This window comes from Lacerta agilis, chromosome 11, assembly GCF_009819535.1.
Source record: "Lacerta agilis isolate rLacAgi1 chromosome 11, rLacAgi1.pri, whole genome shotgun sequence".
NCBI lineage: Eukaryota > Metazoa > Chordata > Lepidosauria > Squamata > Lacertidae > Lacerta > Lacerta agilis.
In genome coordinates, this window is record NC_046322.1 from 21,947,794 (window position 1) to 21,962,482 (window position 14,689).

The 14,689-nt window shown below is 38.3% G+C and overlaps 1 protein-coding gene across 2 annotated transcripts in view; it reads right to left on the bottom strand.

Annotated features, from left to right (window-relative positions):
• Positions 1-3,762: 3,762 nt before the first annotated feature.
• IL6ST (interleukin 6 signal transducer) overlaps positions 3,763-14,689 on the bottom strand; it is a 29,674-nt gene continuing 18,747 nt past the window's right edge. For both annotated transcript variants that reach the window (XM_033164832.1, XM_033164831.1), the window contains exons 10-16: positions 13,820-13,996; positions 12,765-12,866; positions 11,973-12,119; positions 10,275-10,415; positions 8,894-8,990; positions 7,601-7,682; positions 3,763-5,760 (exon numbers count right to left, since the gene is read on the bottom strand). In XM_033164832.1, coding sequence (XP_033020723.1) covers positions 5,068-5,760; positions 7,601-7,682; positions 8,894-8,990; positions 10,275-10,415; positions 11,973-12,119; positions 12,765-12,866; positions 13,820-13,996 — 1,439 coding nt within the window. In that variant the 3' untranslated portion in view covers positions 3,763-5,067. The remainder of the gene's footprint in view (positions 5,761-7,600; positions 7,683-8,893; positions 8,991-10,274; positions 10,416-11,972; positions 12,120-12,764; positions 12,867-13,819; positions 13,997-14,689) is intronic.

Genomic DNA, 14,689 nt, shown 5'->3' on the forward strand with positions numbered 1-14,689 from the left:
AGAGGCACAGCTTCTCTACAAATCTTGAGGAACCTCTTCAGTATCTCTGGTAAGTCAAGCTATGTTGTTAGACTTGTATAGGCCGTTTTCTGAAGCACACTTGACCACTGAACCATCCTAGTTCCTACAAGATGGTAGAATACAAATAGTCCTGCACAAAGGAGATGGACTGGTGAAGGGGCAAGGGTTCTCTGACCTAGTGGCCTCTAGGGCAGAGATAGCCAATCTTACAAGTGTTGTAGTTCACAACTTCCATCTCTTAACTCTTGGCCATGCTGGCTGGGTTGAGGAGTCGTCCACAACAACAGGAGAGCATCATGTTGGCTACCTTGCATGCCATCCTATGTTTCCTCCATACTTTTTATAACTGGACCAGTTCCTCTTTCTGGATTAAAATTTGAGGTAGCCTTCACACTCAAGTGAGTTTCTTAATCAGTAAACAATGCCTGTGCTACAGATTCTAACTCAGCTGTAGCACAGACCACCTCTGAAGCCCACTGCATCCTTGTTCTCTCCAGTGGATCAATGCTTTGAATGTCAGCTTGCTTTAATGGGCAGAGGTGGCTGAATCAAACAGGTGAGACTTTTCCAAAATATTTCTCCCAGCACAGCAGTATATATGGACCAACAGTTTTGTAGCCACTGCACTAATGAAAATAATGTAACAAAACAAGCACAAAGCAAAACACTGCTGGGAAATACCGAGAAACAAAAAGACAACTTTTAATTATGACTTCATAGTCTTATGCAGCTAGAAAAGCAACATACACGTACAACATACGGTACTCCAAAGACACTGAAGGCTACACAAATAGATACGTTAACAATAGTTTGCACAACACTGCGAGGATGACAAACATGCACCTATATAGAGATGAGAATGGGTATCAGATGTTCTTATACAAGGGATGGCCAAGGGCTTGTTTATGCTACCAGCTGACTACATGTCAGTGCTTAGTTGGGAGCTGAATTGACTGTCAGTTGACCTGAAACAACTGTCAAAGAAATTCTGGGAATTGCTCCAGGCATGCCTGAAAGATGTTTGCATATTTTTCCTTTTCTTTAGTGGAAGGTTGTCTTCACTAAAGTGTGACCTATTGAAGTTGAGTGGCTACAACTTCAAGACTGTGCCTTATCTTTGACATTTTCTCTTGCATTTGTATGGTCTTGGTTGAAACAGGTCACATCTAGCCAAGCCAGATATGAAGTAGGAAGTACATCTTAGTTAATTGCCCCAGACAAGAACCTTCCTCCTAGAGTAGAGAGATTAGTCATGTGAATGATTGTAAATCGTATCAAGCTGCAGCACAGTCAGGTCCTGATGAAAAATTAAGCACTGTGTGCATTACTGTGAGTTGACAATCAAAAGGTGTTTATGAACTTTTACCAGATATATATCTGACGCAGTAAGCTACAATACTTATGTTCAACATCAAATTTTCACAGCTGTTTTGAAATCTAATGAGGTTTCCCACTTTTCTGCAGACTTAAAGACAAAGTTCTCCAGCTAACATTCCATCCAGCAGTCAGAACATAGCATGGTATATCTCCATACATTTTGTCGGTCCATCACTTTAGCTAAAAAGCAACATAAGGACGCAGTATTGGGTGAGAAAACGACATGGGCAGGATATTACATAGGATGGAATGCATGTATTAGCATAAACTGTTACTGTATTTGTACTATCCCTGCAACTAGCCCATGTACAAATGCTATAGTTAGGGAATGCATTGCTCCAGAACATCTGAACCCAGGGCTTGTGTGGAGGTCTTTGTTGTTTCACCCCATTGACACCAAATGCAAGCAAGGCATCCATGTGCAAGTCCTACTGAACTCAGCCTTAATTCTGAATTCTATTCAAGAACAGAATTTGGTTCAAATCCATGCATGATAAAGTAAACCACAGTGTTTAATTATAAGTCACACTTAATGCCACATTAATTTGAATTTTATGAACAAAATTACATGTAGAATTTTATTACGTAACAATTCTATCGCACACAAAGGAATGGGTAATACTTGACCTTAATAAAAGTTTACATTTTTATTTCAGCTTGCTTCAGAATTCTGGTTTAAAAACAGAGGTGTTCAGGTTTTTTTTGGTATTGTATTTTTTGAAAGCAGTGCTTTAAGGTCAATTTCTGCAGTGTGGCTTTCTCAAAACAGAAAATAAGCATGTCACATGTGAAATCTCCCCCACAAATATACATATATAGACGTAAATAACCTTTTACCTTATGTTGCCTGTTACTTAATTGGATTCAGGCAATTTAGTGTTGACATGCCTGAGGAAGATGTTAGGTGATATATTTTACTGTCACAAATCAGCTTTTGATGTGGCCAAATGAAGCAAAATCTCAAAACCCTCTTTTCAGCATTAGAATGGTATATTAAACAATACACAAAGGCAGGAGTAAACTGAATTGTGGGAGCTTCCTCTTCCCAAGAGTTCATCTTGCCTTCAACCACCAGGTGGAACTAAAGTCCAACTTTCACAGGCAATGAGCGATTGGTCATTTCCTCTCTGCACACCAGAAAAGCTTCAGAAGTTAAATCCCACTGGTTGCAATGGAACTAGGAAGTGTGCATAGGATTGCAGACTTAAGGCTAGAATTCTGTACTCTTATTTCATACACACCTAGGAGCTTGTCCATTGAACTCTGGGACTTAATTTTAAGTAGACATGTATAAGATTGCACTGCTAATGGTGTTGATTTGATTGAGACAGCCCCTCCCAAATAAATGTCAAGACAATACTCTACAAATCACCAAGAGGGATTGCACATTTAGAGTACCACAGAAGGAAAACAATGCCAAAACTGCAGTAAGAGGAAGATGAACAAAATTTGACTTGTATGTAAAATGTATTTTTTCAATTTATAGCTTGTCTTTCTTTCATTATGAAACCCAAGGCAGGGCACACATGACTCTTAGGTAGTCCCCATTCAGGACGAACTAGACCCAAACCTGCTAAGCTTTAGCAAGGTATAGTTCCACGTTGTCTCATACCATACCCTGTGACAAACTTTTGAAAATGCTCAATAAAACTTTTAATGAGTACTTCCACTGGATCACAAACACCACTGAAGATCATTTTTAAATTTTATTTTAAAATATTTTTAAATTTTGGTGAGGTAAGCTTGCTACACAAGGAAAGGAGGGTCTAAACTTCAAATGTGTGTTAAAATTTATTTAACTGTAATGAAGTAAGGTGATTGTATAACTATCCTGATAAATTGTCTGTGTTGGAGACTAACATGAAGATTACATTGGTGCAGACAGACAGCTCAAGCATTAAAATTGGATTATGACACTTGTGATACCATACAAGAAGACTGTGTATTATGGTCACAATAGACTGCTTTTGCCACTGAGAAGCCTACATTTATTTTACTAGGGCCTGTATAGTACAAGTTCAAAAAGCAAAATGGGGCTTACTCCCAGTTAAGGTGTTAGGATTGCAGATTTAATTAAGCACACAGAACACTATTCACAGTGTTAACTTTGCTTTCCCCCAAAATAAATCTTGGGAAGGTTTGTTTCTGAAAAATAGAAAAATCACAAACTATGGACTGAATATTGTTGGCATTCATTACATTTTTAGAGCACTGGATGAAGTATAACTGCATCATAAAAGTGGCATTAAGGAGCCGTGCACTACAAGCAAGTGAAGACTAAATCTATTATCTCAACATCAAAAAAGAATTCTGAGGTGGTCATGGCACAAACTCATTATTATAATTTATGAACTTGAACATTGCTGTAATCAGAATTGTTTTTATAGAAGAAACCCTTAAAAGATTAAAATGTGTTTTACAGCTATTCATTCTTATAGACTGGCTAGCTGATCTTCATAGCCACCAATTACAGTGCAAGAGCTTACAAAGTAAAAGCCACTGAGATTTCAAAACACAATCACTACCATAGTTAAATTGTTGAGGAAGAATCAAATTAACTTTTATTTCTTGTTAAAACAATTGTAGTGTTTTTGGATTGCTTCAAAAATCAGTCTCAACTTAATGATTTTATATTAAATACAAATAGAATCTGCAAGAAATGTTTCCAGATTTATTCATTGGCGAAAGAGAAAACCCTCCATGCAGAGTGCCAATATTGCTGTTCTTCAAGATGTCTTTGTGGGTCCGCCATGACTATGCAGTTTTCTTGTTCTGTTCTACGAATTAATAATGGCAGCAGGGAATACTAGAACCTGGCATTGGCAGTCAAAGAGCAGTGGACTTTCCCCATTAAAAACACACTTACTGTATAACTACATTATCTATTATTAAATGTTTACTTCACCCAAGCCTATTCTGGTAAAAAGCAAAAAAGTGTTAAGTGCAATAAGTGCACAGGTATGAGTTCTAAAAATGTTTAAACGGCAGTAGATTTGGCTCAATTTGCAAGACAGGAAGGGTATGAAATACTGGCATTTGACATTAATAGCATTTTGATGGTCATGATTCATATAAATATCTCACTCCACTGGCTTGTAGTTTTTGACTGGCAAGGAGGGCACATTTCCAAACAAGGTGTTTCTGGTCCATTAATCTGGGAACATTAGATGCCATCTAATGTTTTGATTCTGCCATAAATTTGGCCACAGATTTGGTCTCCAGATTATTTTTAAAGCACAGTTGTTCCAATATAAAACACTGTACTTTTACAAAGTTGACAACAAAGTTGATGAAAAGAGCACATTCATAATATAGTACACTAATCTCTTCATCCTGTAAGAAGGTATTCACAGTCAGTCTCCATCTCTATGCCTTCACCTCTAACAAAACGAGGTGTGTTCCATTTTACGTTAAAAGAAGTGTGATGCCCCAGAAGAAAACAGAATGACAACTAATTTGCCTGAAAAGTTGAGTGACATGTAGTGCTTGAAGGAATATTTCTGTAAGAATGGGTGGAAACTTCCAACTTAAATCAAAGTCCGCAAACCCATGTTGTCCACGTTTTCTTCTATAAATGAACCTGAATTGTTCAGCAGAAGCAAGATTTAAAAAACAGTTTAACTTATCAGAACCAATAATGTAACAGTATCTACTGGTGGCAGTGTCTCTTCACTGGGGCATATAACCACCCTGCTTTACAGTCTGTGGTAAGTAACACTTTGGGACCTCATCCTCTGTCACTGCATTTGTTCTCATTGTTTCAAACTGTGCAGCTAGTCCTTCAGTGCTTGGGTGGAAAGCACCTGCTAAGGCAACATCATGTTCATCTGGGCCAGAGCTACACATTTGCAAAGTCTGAGGTCCAGCAGCATCTTCCTCATTTATTGGAGAAATCTGTTTTACCCCATCCAAATGAGGCTCATCCATGACTGTATCATCGTTATTACAATTCTGTTTGAAATAGCGATGTCTTGGTGTTGAGTTGTCACTTCTCAGCACTGGCGGATCTTCGGGCCTCTCCTCCGAGTCCAGTAGAGGTTGCGTTGACTCAGACCTTGAAAAGACTTGGACTGAAGGTATCTGGTCCCGGTAGCCATTGGGTACAACAGTCGAATACTGGACAGTGCTAGAAGTATTTTGAGCAGGTTCGCCTTCATCGCTGTCAGAAACGCTTTGCCGAGGAGAAGACATGCAGGACGACCCCCCAATACCACTGCTGTGCCCTTCTGAGGCATTTTTCTCCTTTCTAAGCAAGTCAAAAGGCTTAGGATCCTGTTCAGAAAATGGCTTGTCAATTTCAACCACACTGACATCAGTAAAGCTGCCTTCTGGATATATCTGATCTTTGGAATGATGAAAATGCTAAGGAAAAAACCACAGATTTAATTAATGCTACCTTTAAATGATGCAACTTGATTATGTTTAGGATCTATATTATGCTGTCATTAGCATGCACTCATAATTCCTTCTAGGAATTACAGTTACAGTGGTGCCCCGCTAGACGAAAAACTCGCTAGACGAAAAAGTCTATGGGGCTTCCTCGCAAGACGAAAAATTTTCGTCTTTTTTTTTTCGTTTTGCGGAGCGCGGCTGTCATTGCCGCTCCGCAAGACGAAAAACCCGCTAGACGAAAATTTTCGCAGAACGAATTATTTTCGTCTAGCGGGGCACCACTGTACTTGAAAAGCGAGTTAGTGCAGCTCCAATTCAGTCTTTTGGCTTTAACCCCCTCTCACCTAAATACTGAATTATTCAAAGTCTACCACAGAGCTACTGCCATATTCGCATTATTCCCCAAACATGGTTCAAAAAGGTTCTGTATATAAAATTGGATTCTCTCCAGGATACTAAATTAATTATTTCTACTTAAAGGATTAAAAATATCAAGTTTCTTCCATATTTTCTATCATGTAAGGATTTTTTTAAAAAATTGATAAACTTATCACTTACATTTTTGTATACAGTCAATATATTTGTCTGACATGTTGATTTACTGATACAAAAATGCAACAACAATTCCCTCCTCCACAACCTTTCAAATGAGAAGTGCTGGAGCTTGCATCTACTGGGTATTCCTTTTTATTTTTCATCTTTAAATCTCAATACATGAGAGTTTGTTGTAGCAATCTCCATGTTCCCTAAAGCAGTGTTTTTCAACCTTTTTTGGGCAAAGGCACACTTGTTTCATGAAAAAAATCACGAGGCACACCACCATTAGAAAATGTTAAAAAATTTAACTCTGTGCCTATATTGACTATATATAAAGTAATTTTTCAATTTTTCCCACGGCACACCAGGCAACATCTCGCGGCACACTAGTGTGCCGCGGAACAGTGGTTGAAAAACACTGCCCTAAAGGAGTAGGCAGATTTCAAGCCTGCAGGATCTTTGTTTTTTCTCAGACCCCACAGATCCACCATCTGGAGCCAAGCACAATTCAGTGGATTAGAAAGAGGGCCAGAGGTGTTCTTAGAATTGAAGACGAGAGCACCTCTGATGACTCTCAGCCCAGGAATTTGTTTTCATTACCAGAAATGAGCTCTCTGTTCTAAATCCACCCCCCAAGCTTTATTTCAGCAGTGTTATCCAAAAGAAAAAGTTGCTTTCTGATCTCCAGCTGTTTGCAGCAACACCAGTAATCTACTAAAAACCATCCAAAGAGCTACCTGAAATTTGTTATCTATCTTCTGTTCACCTGTGCCCTAAAGGCATTCATATTTTTCATGGGCCTAATATCTGAAATGCCCTTTTCCTTAAGTGTCAAGTTATTATTTCCATTCTTTCTGTGCTTGTAGCAGAGGTTAAGTGCCAAGAAGCCACTCTCCAATCAGATTTCCCCTCGCAATACACCACTTTTTCAGCTACTAATTTCTGGAGCAACTTGTAACATCTCTACACTGTTCTGAAGACTCACGTTTCTCAGTTTCAGTTAATGCAAGTCCTGTTTTAAACACAAAGTCACAGTTACAGGTAGGTAGCTGTGTTGCTCTGCCTTAGTCAAAACAAAAGAAAAAAAAAATCGTTCCAGTAGCACCTTAGAGACCAACTAAGTTTGTTCTTGGTATGAGCTTTCGTGTGCATGCACACTTCTTCAGATATCAAGTCACAGTCACATTAGTGGTTTAACTATGGAAAGGCAGCATACAAATAAACAATGATGAGGACGACAAAGCACTTCAGAATAGTCTATTTTTCTTTTTACCTTTGATGGCGTTTGTGGTGACCACTGGGCAATAACACTCTTAGAAGGATCAGGCACGTTAGGCCAGATGTGCTTCTTGATGCTGGAAAAGGATCAAGAGACAAGTCATTGCACTTCAATTGCAAGAGCCTACTGGTAAACTTACACCAATGTTAAACTCCAACTTTCAGATTCTTAATGTTATGATTTTTGAGCTCTGTACATAGGTGAACAGATATCCTGTGGTCTTGGCCACACCTTGTCTATAGGGGGAAGGATTATGCAGACAGAAGAAGTTTCAAGTATTCTAGGTCTGATGCTAGATCTGGAAAATCACTGCCAGCCTCTTCCCCGTCACAGTGAGGGCAGCTCTGACTGTGAAAAGGAAGCCAGGAGAGATTTGCACTGGACAATGTTGGAATCTTTTCCCTACTTAGCATCACTATGGCTGTAAAAGAAAGGGGCAATAAGGCCCAGAAACCACAAAAGTCAGTTTTCTTTTTTTCTAAACAAATGCATACAATTCATGACACAACCAAGAAGCTTCTGTTCCATACCCCAGCCAGATGCACTGCTCCATGTGCCATCTCCATAGGAGGTGTGGCTGGCAAGGATATGGAATGGCCATCACTGTGGCAGCACCCTAGCTGTGGAACATTCACTTAAAAGGAGATAACTGCACTCCCCCACTCCAACAATGTTTAGGCAGGTGGGTTAAAACTAAAGGATTTTAGCTTTAATTCCAACCAGGTTGTGAATCTGCTCATCAGCTGTTTTAATGCTATGAACTGTCTTGAGGGTACTTTCAAGAGCTGAAAGGTAATATGTAAATTATTACACACACATACACCAACTAAAATATGAGTAGTGTTATAAATTCTTTCTGTAGGATTACAAAAAGCAGGGATGGGGAACAGCTTGAATGTGAACATGGGACCCACCCCAAGCTATACCCCTTTTCCTCACCCTGCGCTCTCTACTGCTGTTGCCTGCCGGGTACATGCCCTTGAATTGCTGCCTGGATGGAGAGGTATGTGTGCAAAGTTCTGCCTTTTGCATGGCTGCAATGTAGCCTATTATCCAAAGAACAACATCTGTTTGTCTGGCATTTTGTCTCCACCAGTGTCAAGCAACAGCCCCTCCCTGCCCCAAGACTGCCCATGAGGAAATGCAGCCCTAGGGTTGAAAGAAAAGGGGAAAAAATCCAATTCCCAGTTTAATAAAACAGAGCAAACTCAGAACTTTTGCCTAATACCTCTTTCAGAGATAATACAGCATATTATCCATGCAATGTACTGAAATAAGGATGCTTACCTATCTCGTTTGTTGAAGCAAAATAATACACCTAAAAGAGTAAATAGCAGGATTGCTAGGCACACAGGGACAACAATTGCTTCAATTTCTCCTTCCGCTAAAAGGTAAAAGACAAAATGTTAGACATTTTTAAGATCTCCCTAAAAATGCTGTGCTTAGTACAATCTTATTTTAAAAACATGAAATCCATTAGTATAAAGTAAGTCTTTCAGAACCTGACCCTAGTCTTCTTTGCTTGAGAAAAAAGAAGTCTAAATGATTTAGATGAGGTTTAAGGCATAATAAGCAAAATCTTCTATTCTGTTACACTTTTGCCCTACTTAAAAATAAATAACAAGACAAAGCCTAAGGTGACTAACAATAAAATCCAGAATAAAAAGCAACTCATCCACACAAAATAAGCAGTAACACAATTAAAATATCAAAAGAAAGGAAGAGCAGATTTAAAATGTAAGAAAGGACAACTAATTGAGAACATAAATTACAACAATATGGCAGAACAAATCCACCCTGGTAGGCCAAATGCCCATTTATATAAGGCCTTTGCCTGCCAGCAGAAGGCCATCAACAAGGGGGCTAGGTCTATGAGCCTCTGCTGTAAGCAGTTCCAAAGCCCAGACACAGCCACTCAAAAGACCAGGCTTCCTCAAACTCGGCCCTCCAGATCTTTTGAGACTGCAATTCCCATCATACCTGACCACTGGTCCTGCTAGCTAGGGATGATGGGAGTTGTAGGCCAAAAACATCTGGAGGCCCGAGTTTGAGGAAGCCTGCAAAAGACCCTCTCTTGAGTATGTGAAGATAGTGTAAAAAGGTATATCTAGGTAATGTGCAGAGGTGACCCATCTTAACTCATGTTTTCAGTGAGTGTCCATCCAACCAACCTGTGTGGTGTGATGCCACCTAGTGTCCAAAGACAGGGAATGCACTCAGAGTCAATGCACAGGTATTCTAATCTATTCCTTCCAGTTCTTTTAAGCCAGCCTTTCTCAACCTTGGGTCCCCAAATGTTTTTGGCCTACAACTCCCATCATCCCTAGGTAGCAGGACCAGTGGTCAGGGATGATGGGAGTTGTAGTCCAACAACATCTGGGGACCCAAGACTGAGAAAGGCTGTAAGCAGATGCTTTGACTTCAAGTGCCATTTCTGTCATTGGGCACTAGATGGCATCACATGATGGATGGACCCAAGCCACCTTTCAGATGAAACCAATGGTTGCTTTTGATGACCAAGTTAGTGTTACCAAGTGTGCAATAAAGTCCCAGAGTACTACTTAAGGTTAAACTAAGTATGAAACTAGATATGTGGCACTACCAATTTATACTAAGTCCTGAGCAGTTCAACAATTAAACATATTAAACATTTTATGTAAGAACTTACCAAATTTCTTTGTAGTAAATGTAAAAGCAGGACCCCTTTTCCCTCCATTTTTTGTGTATGCTGCTACCTGCACCATATATAAAGTGTCACTTGATAAGGACGACAGTGGGTATTCCGTTTTAGAAGGGTCCACAAACACAACTGGAAATGAAAATTACCCATTTGATATGCATTATATAAAACAGTAGACAGCTCTTGTATTAACACCATGCAAGCAAAACCAGCTTTACCTATGAGTTATCATTTTCATGATTCAAATAAAAAGAAAATTTGAAGACTGTACTTCAACTTGCATGCCTGGTAAATCAAATTCTTCTATAATACCCCTATCACCAAATAAGCAGTACTTGTCTCAAATTCAAAACTCTACTAGAAAAGAAGTGAAAGTGTAAATAGAGATCTTGTTAGCAGTTTGTGACCTTCATTTAAATTTAAGATTAAACTTCAGAAGTGTTTTTAAACAAAAATATTTAATAGAGCAATAATGAAGTGTGCTATGAGAACATTGGTGCTACAAAACACTAAGCTATGAGTTAGTGTTATGTGACTGAGCAGAATCAAGTTTCAACCACATGTACTCTCCCCACCCCCTTCTCCAGGCATGACTACAAGAGGACCAGAAGCATCCTCTCCAGAATATCATTAGACCTGCACTGGTGAAACTCTTGTTAGTTAAACTATACAAACCAAGATCAGGAACCACAATTTGATCCTGGTTTGTTTTTAACAAATTATATGTTAAACCAACCAGCATTTCCATGGTTTAGAAACAATGATAAACTCAAGTTTCTTTAAAACATGAAGTGCTTTCAACCCCTTCGCAGTCACACTGGAGAAGGGAAGAGTGATCACCCATGGCTTGCTTCCGTTTCTGCTTATCCATGTAGTGCAAAACCATGGTTTAATGTTACTTCTGAAGCAGGCCACAAGCTCCCCCTTCTTTCTGCATGTGTGGAGAAACCATCCTCTCTATCAAATTAAAAGCTTTGAAGAAACTCCAAGGCACAAATCTATGAAAAATTATTTGCTGAGATAGCTTAGTATCTTGGCAAATGAGCATGCTCTCCATTTATCTTTTGGAGCTGTGGTAGGGCACATGGGAGGAGGTAAGATATTTAGATTATGCCACTCATTAGTCAAAATGAGCATCTGGTGCTGTGCACAAAAGGCTGCAGAAAAGTCAGCAAACACTCAGATGCTTTAATGCCTAATGACTTTCCAGTGACCCACTATTCAAGAGGTATCCTCTGCATTCTACACCAGCAGCAACCTCCAGATCGTCAAAACAAGCTCACAGAGCATATTATGCTTGTCAGGATATGAAAGGTTGAAGAGTTTATATATTCCACGGAAGCTGTAAAAGGCTAAAAGCCACACCAAAGAGAGCCGAGTCTCAGTAATTGGAAGGAAGTGAGCTTAATTGATGACTGAAAGTTCCTATAGACCACAGTCAAAAGGAATGATTTTATAAAAAGAAAAGAAAATATGAGCCAGCATATGCATAATGAGGTATAGCAATTACTACACTTGTGCCATATCACTATACTGTACATTATGATGCTGCTGCAGACATAATTGCTAACTTAAAATGTCTGGAGTTTGGGTAGAGAAAAAGGCAAAGTAAAGCTTAAAATATCTTTAGAAAAAGTAATCTCAGCTGAATCATATATTTAAACATGATAAGCAAAACTCAATTACCCGTTTCATTTCCAGTAGCTGTTTTGTAAATTATATTGTAGTATTTGATAAATCCATTCTGTTCTTCTACTGAAAGAGGTTGCCATTCAATAAGGGCGTCAGTTTTTCCAACTTTTGCTGTGCGAACAGTGGGACCTACAGCAGGTGCTATTAGTGGAAAATATTGAAAAATTATTTCTGAAGAGCAAGTTCTAGATAATTGCTTATCTTTTAAGTTTGTTATATTAAAATGCTATTTTATCTGTTTTAATATGGAACAAGCCTGAAGGTATACTGGTAAGTGGCATACTATATCTGACTGTATTGTAAGAAAAGAAGAACCTTTAATTTTCAAAGTCTGTATTTTGTTGAGATTTCTAAGAAATTATTATAATAACAAAGACAACAAGGTTTGCATAATAAGAGCCCATATATTAATAACTATGTACAGATAATAAAAAGTAAGAAGTAAAAAACTCCATATTTAAAAAGTATAGGCCATTTATCACAAATTTTCATAAATATTTCCAGAGCAAAGGGAAGAGGATCACATGAGTAAACACTAGATCACTGGTCACGTCAGAAGAAAGCTAAAGACTCTGGAGGTTTCTTTCTTTACTTATCACATTAAAAATGGAAACCATATGACCACATGAATCTGGTTTGGCCAACCCTTAAGCTAGCTGCACAATGCGAGTTAATTTCTCAGAAAACACCATCTTCCCAATGCAGTCATGCCACCTATTGATGGAGAAGTCCGAAGATGTTTTTGGCTACCGTCATGCAAGAGAAATTCTGGTGCTTTAAACGTACCATCTTCTTGAAGGTATGCTTGTATTGATCTTTCTTCTCCTTGACCATTTGAATATAATGGATACACACTTATTTTATAGCTTTTCCGTGGCTTTATGTCTCCTAAAGAAATAATTTTAAGACTCAGATTTGCATATTCTCAAATATATAGATCCACTGACATTTCCATTTCGAACACTAGTTTATCAATTTCCTTCATACCTTTAATCAAATCCCTTCATTTCTACTCCGGCAGCCTTTTCAGCAGAAGAGTGGGGTACAAATACTCTAAATACCTGGAAAATCAGCTGAAAAGCCTAGAAGCTATTCTAAAATACATCTGAATGAAGAACAATCTTGGATGCTATATAGGACATGCTGGCAAGTGATTGTGCAAATGATTCATACTTATTCTCTATCTGAAATGTCTAAAAGGGAACTTTTTGTGGTTGCGATGACCAAGCTATCCATGGGTTGGGACAGAACAGCACTCTCCATGAAAATCTGCGAAGCTACCTAGTAAATGCAGTGTCAGAGTTTCTTAACTATACTGTACTGGAAAACTGTAATCCTGAAGAAACTAAACGTACTCCTGACATAGCTGCGACATCCAAGGTCTGTTTTCCCATCTGTTGTTAGTGTAGCTACTGAGCTCTGTTGTCTCTCTTTCAGGCTTCAATATGTTCCCTTGACACAAAAGGTATGAGAAGGAGGGTCACCTCTGGACTATGATGAAAGGGAGATTAATTTTATTCAGAGCTCAGTCACTGGCAAAGAAGGGCACACACACTGATAGTCTTCACAAAAGGACAAAACTGGCATGCTGTAACATTGAATTCATCTCTCTCAACCCATAAAAGTGCCCTAAAGGAATTCCTCCCCATGTGTGATAGGAGATTAGAGACTCACTAAGAATATCAGATATTATAGACATATTTATATTTCTTTTATATTTAAAAAGATGCCAAATTACAAGTGCCTTTTTATTTTTAAAAAACAAAATCACATTTATTTAAGGTGTAAAAAAGTTTGTGTACTCTATAAATATCCAAGAGTTTATAAATATTGAGAGTTACCTCTTAAAAATGTGCGATTTTTCGTTCCAGATTCCTGTTGCCATTCAGTAGCACATGTCAAATTGTCACACTCTTCATACCATTCAATTATGTATCTATTAACATCAGTTTTAGGAACTGTCCACTCTACCCAGAGCTTGCCATCTTTAGGAAATGCTGTAAGATTTTTCACAGGAGCTGAAATGACCATAAACATTCTGTTAAATTAGTATTCTTATTTCTAAAAGAGTAATGAAAACAATAACATTTCAAACATTAAAAAACTAAAAGGGGTTGTTGTAGAGCTGTAATTATATTTCACTACAACAAAATGTTAATAAAGCCTGAGCAGATGCCCAAGGTCACAGATCAAGCAGCATCAAAGGTAAGTTGCAATTCAATCAAGTTTTGAAACCCAAATGGAATTCAAATGTTTACATTTTGAAGCACATTTAACAAACTTTTCATTGCTCCTTAATAGCTACTGTGCTGCAATGGCTGAAAGCAAAAAATAACAATGACCTGTTAGTGGCCAGGTCCACCACATTGAGAAATTGCCATATAAATATAGCAGTATATAGTAAGGGAATAAAAGATGCTTTTAATATGTACTTATTCCTGTTTCAGTTGTTAGATGGTGCCACATATTTCAGAGGAAGTCTTACAGATACCAGATATGTAATCCCCACTTGTTCCTCTCAGCTATAGACTTCTGTAGAAAGGGGCTGTAAGTATTACAACTCATTTTATTGTATTTGTATGTTATTTTACTTATCATAGATTCATATATTGTAAAGAAACAGGAGGGGTCATCTAGTCCAACCCCCTGCAATGCATGAATCTCAGCTAAAGCATCCATTACATATGCTTGTAGGATCATTGGTTTTATTT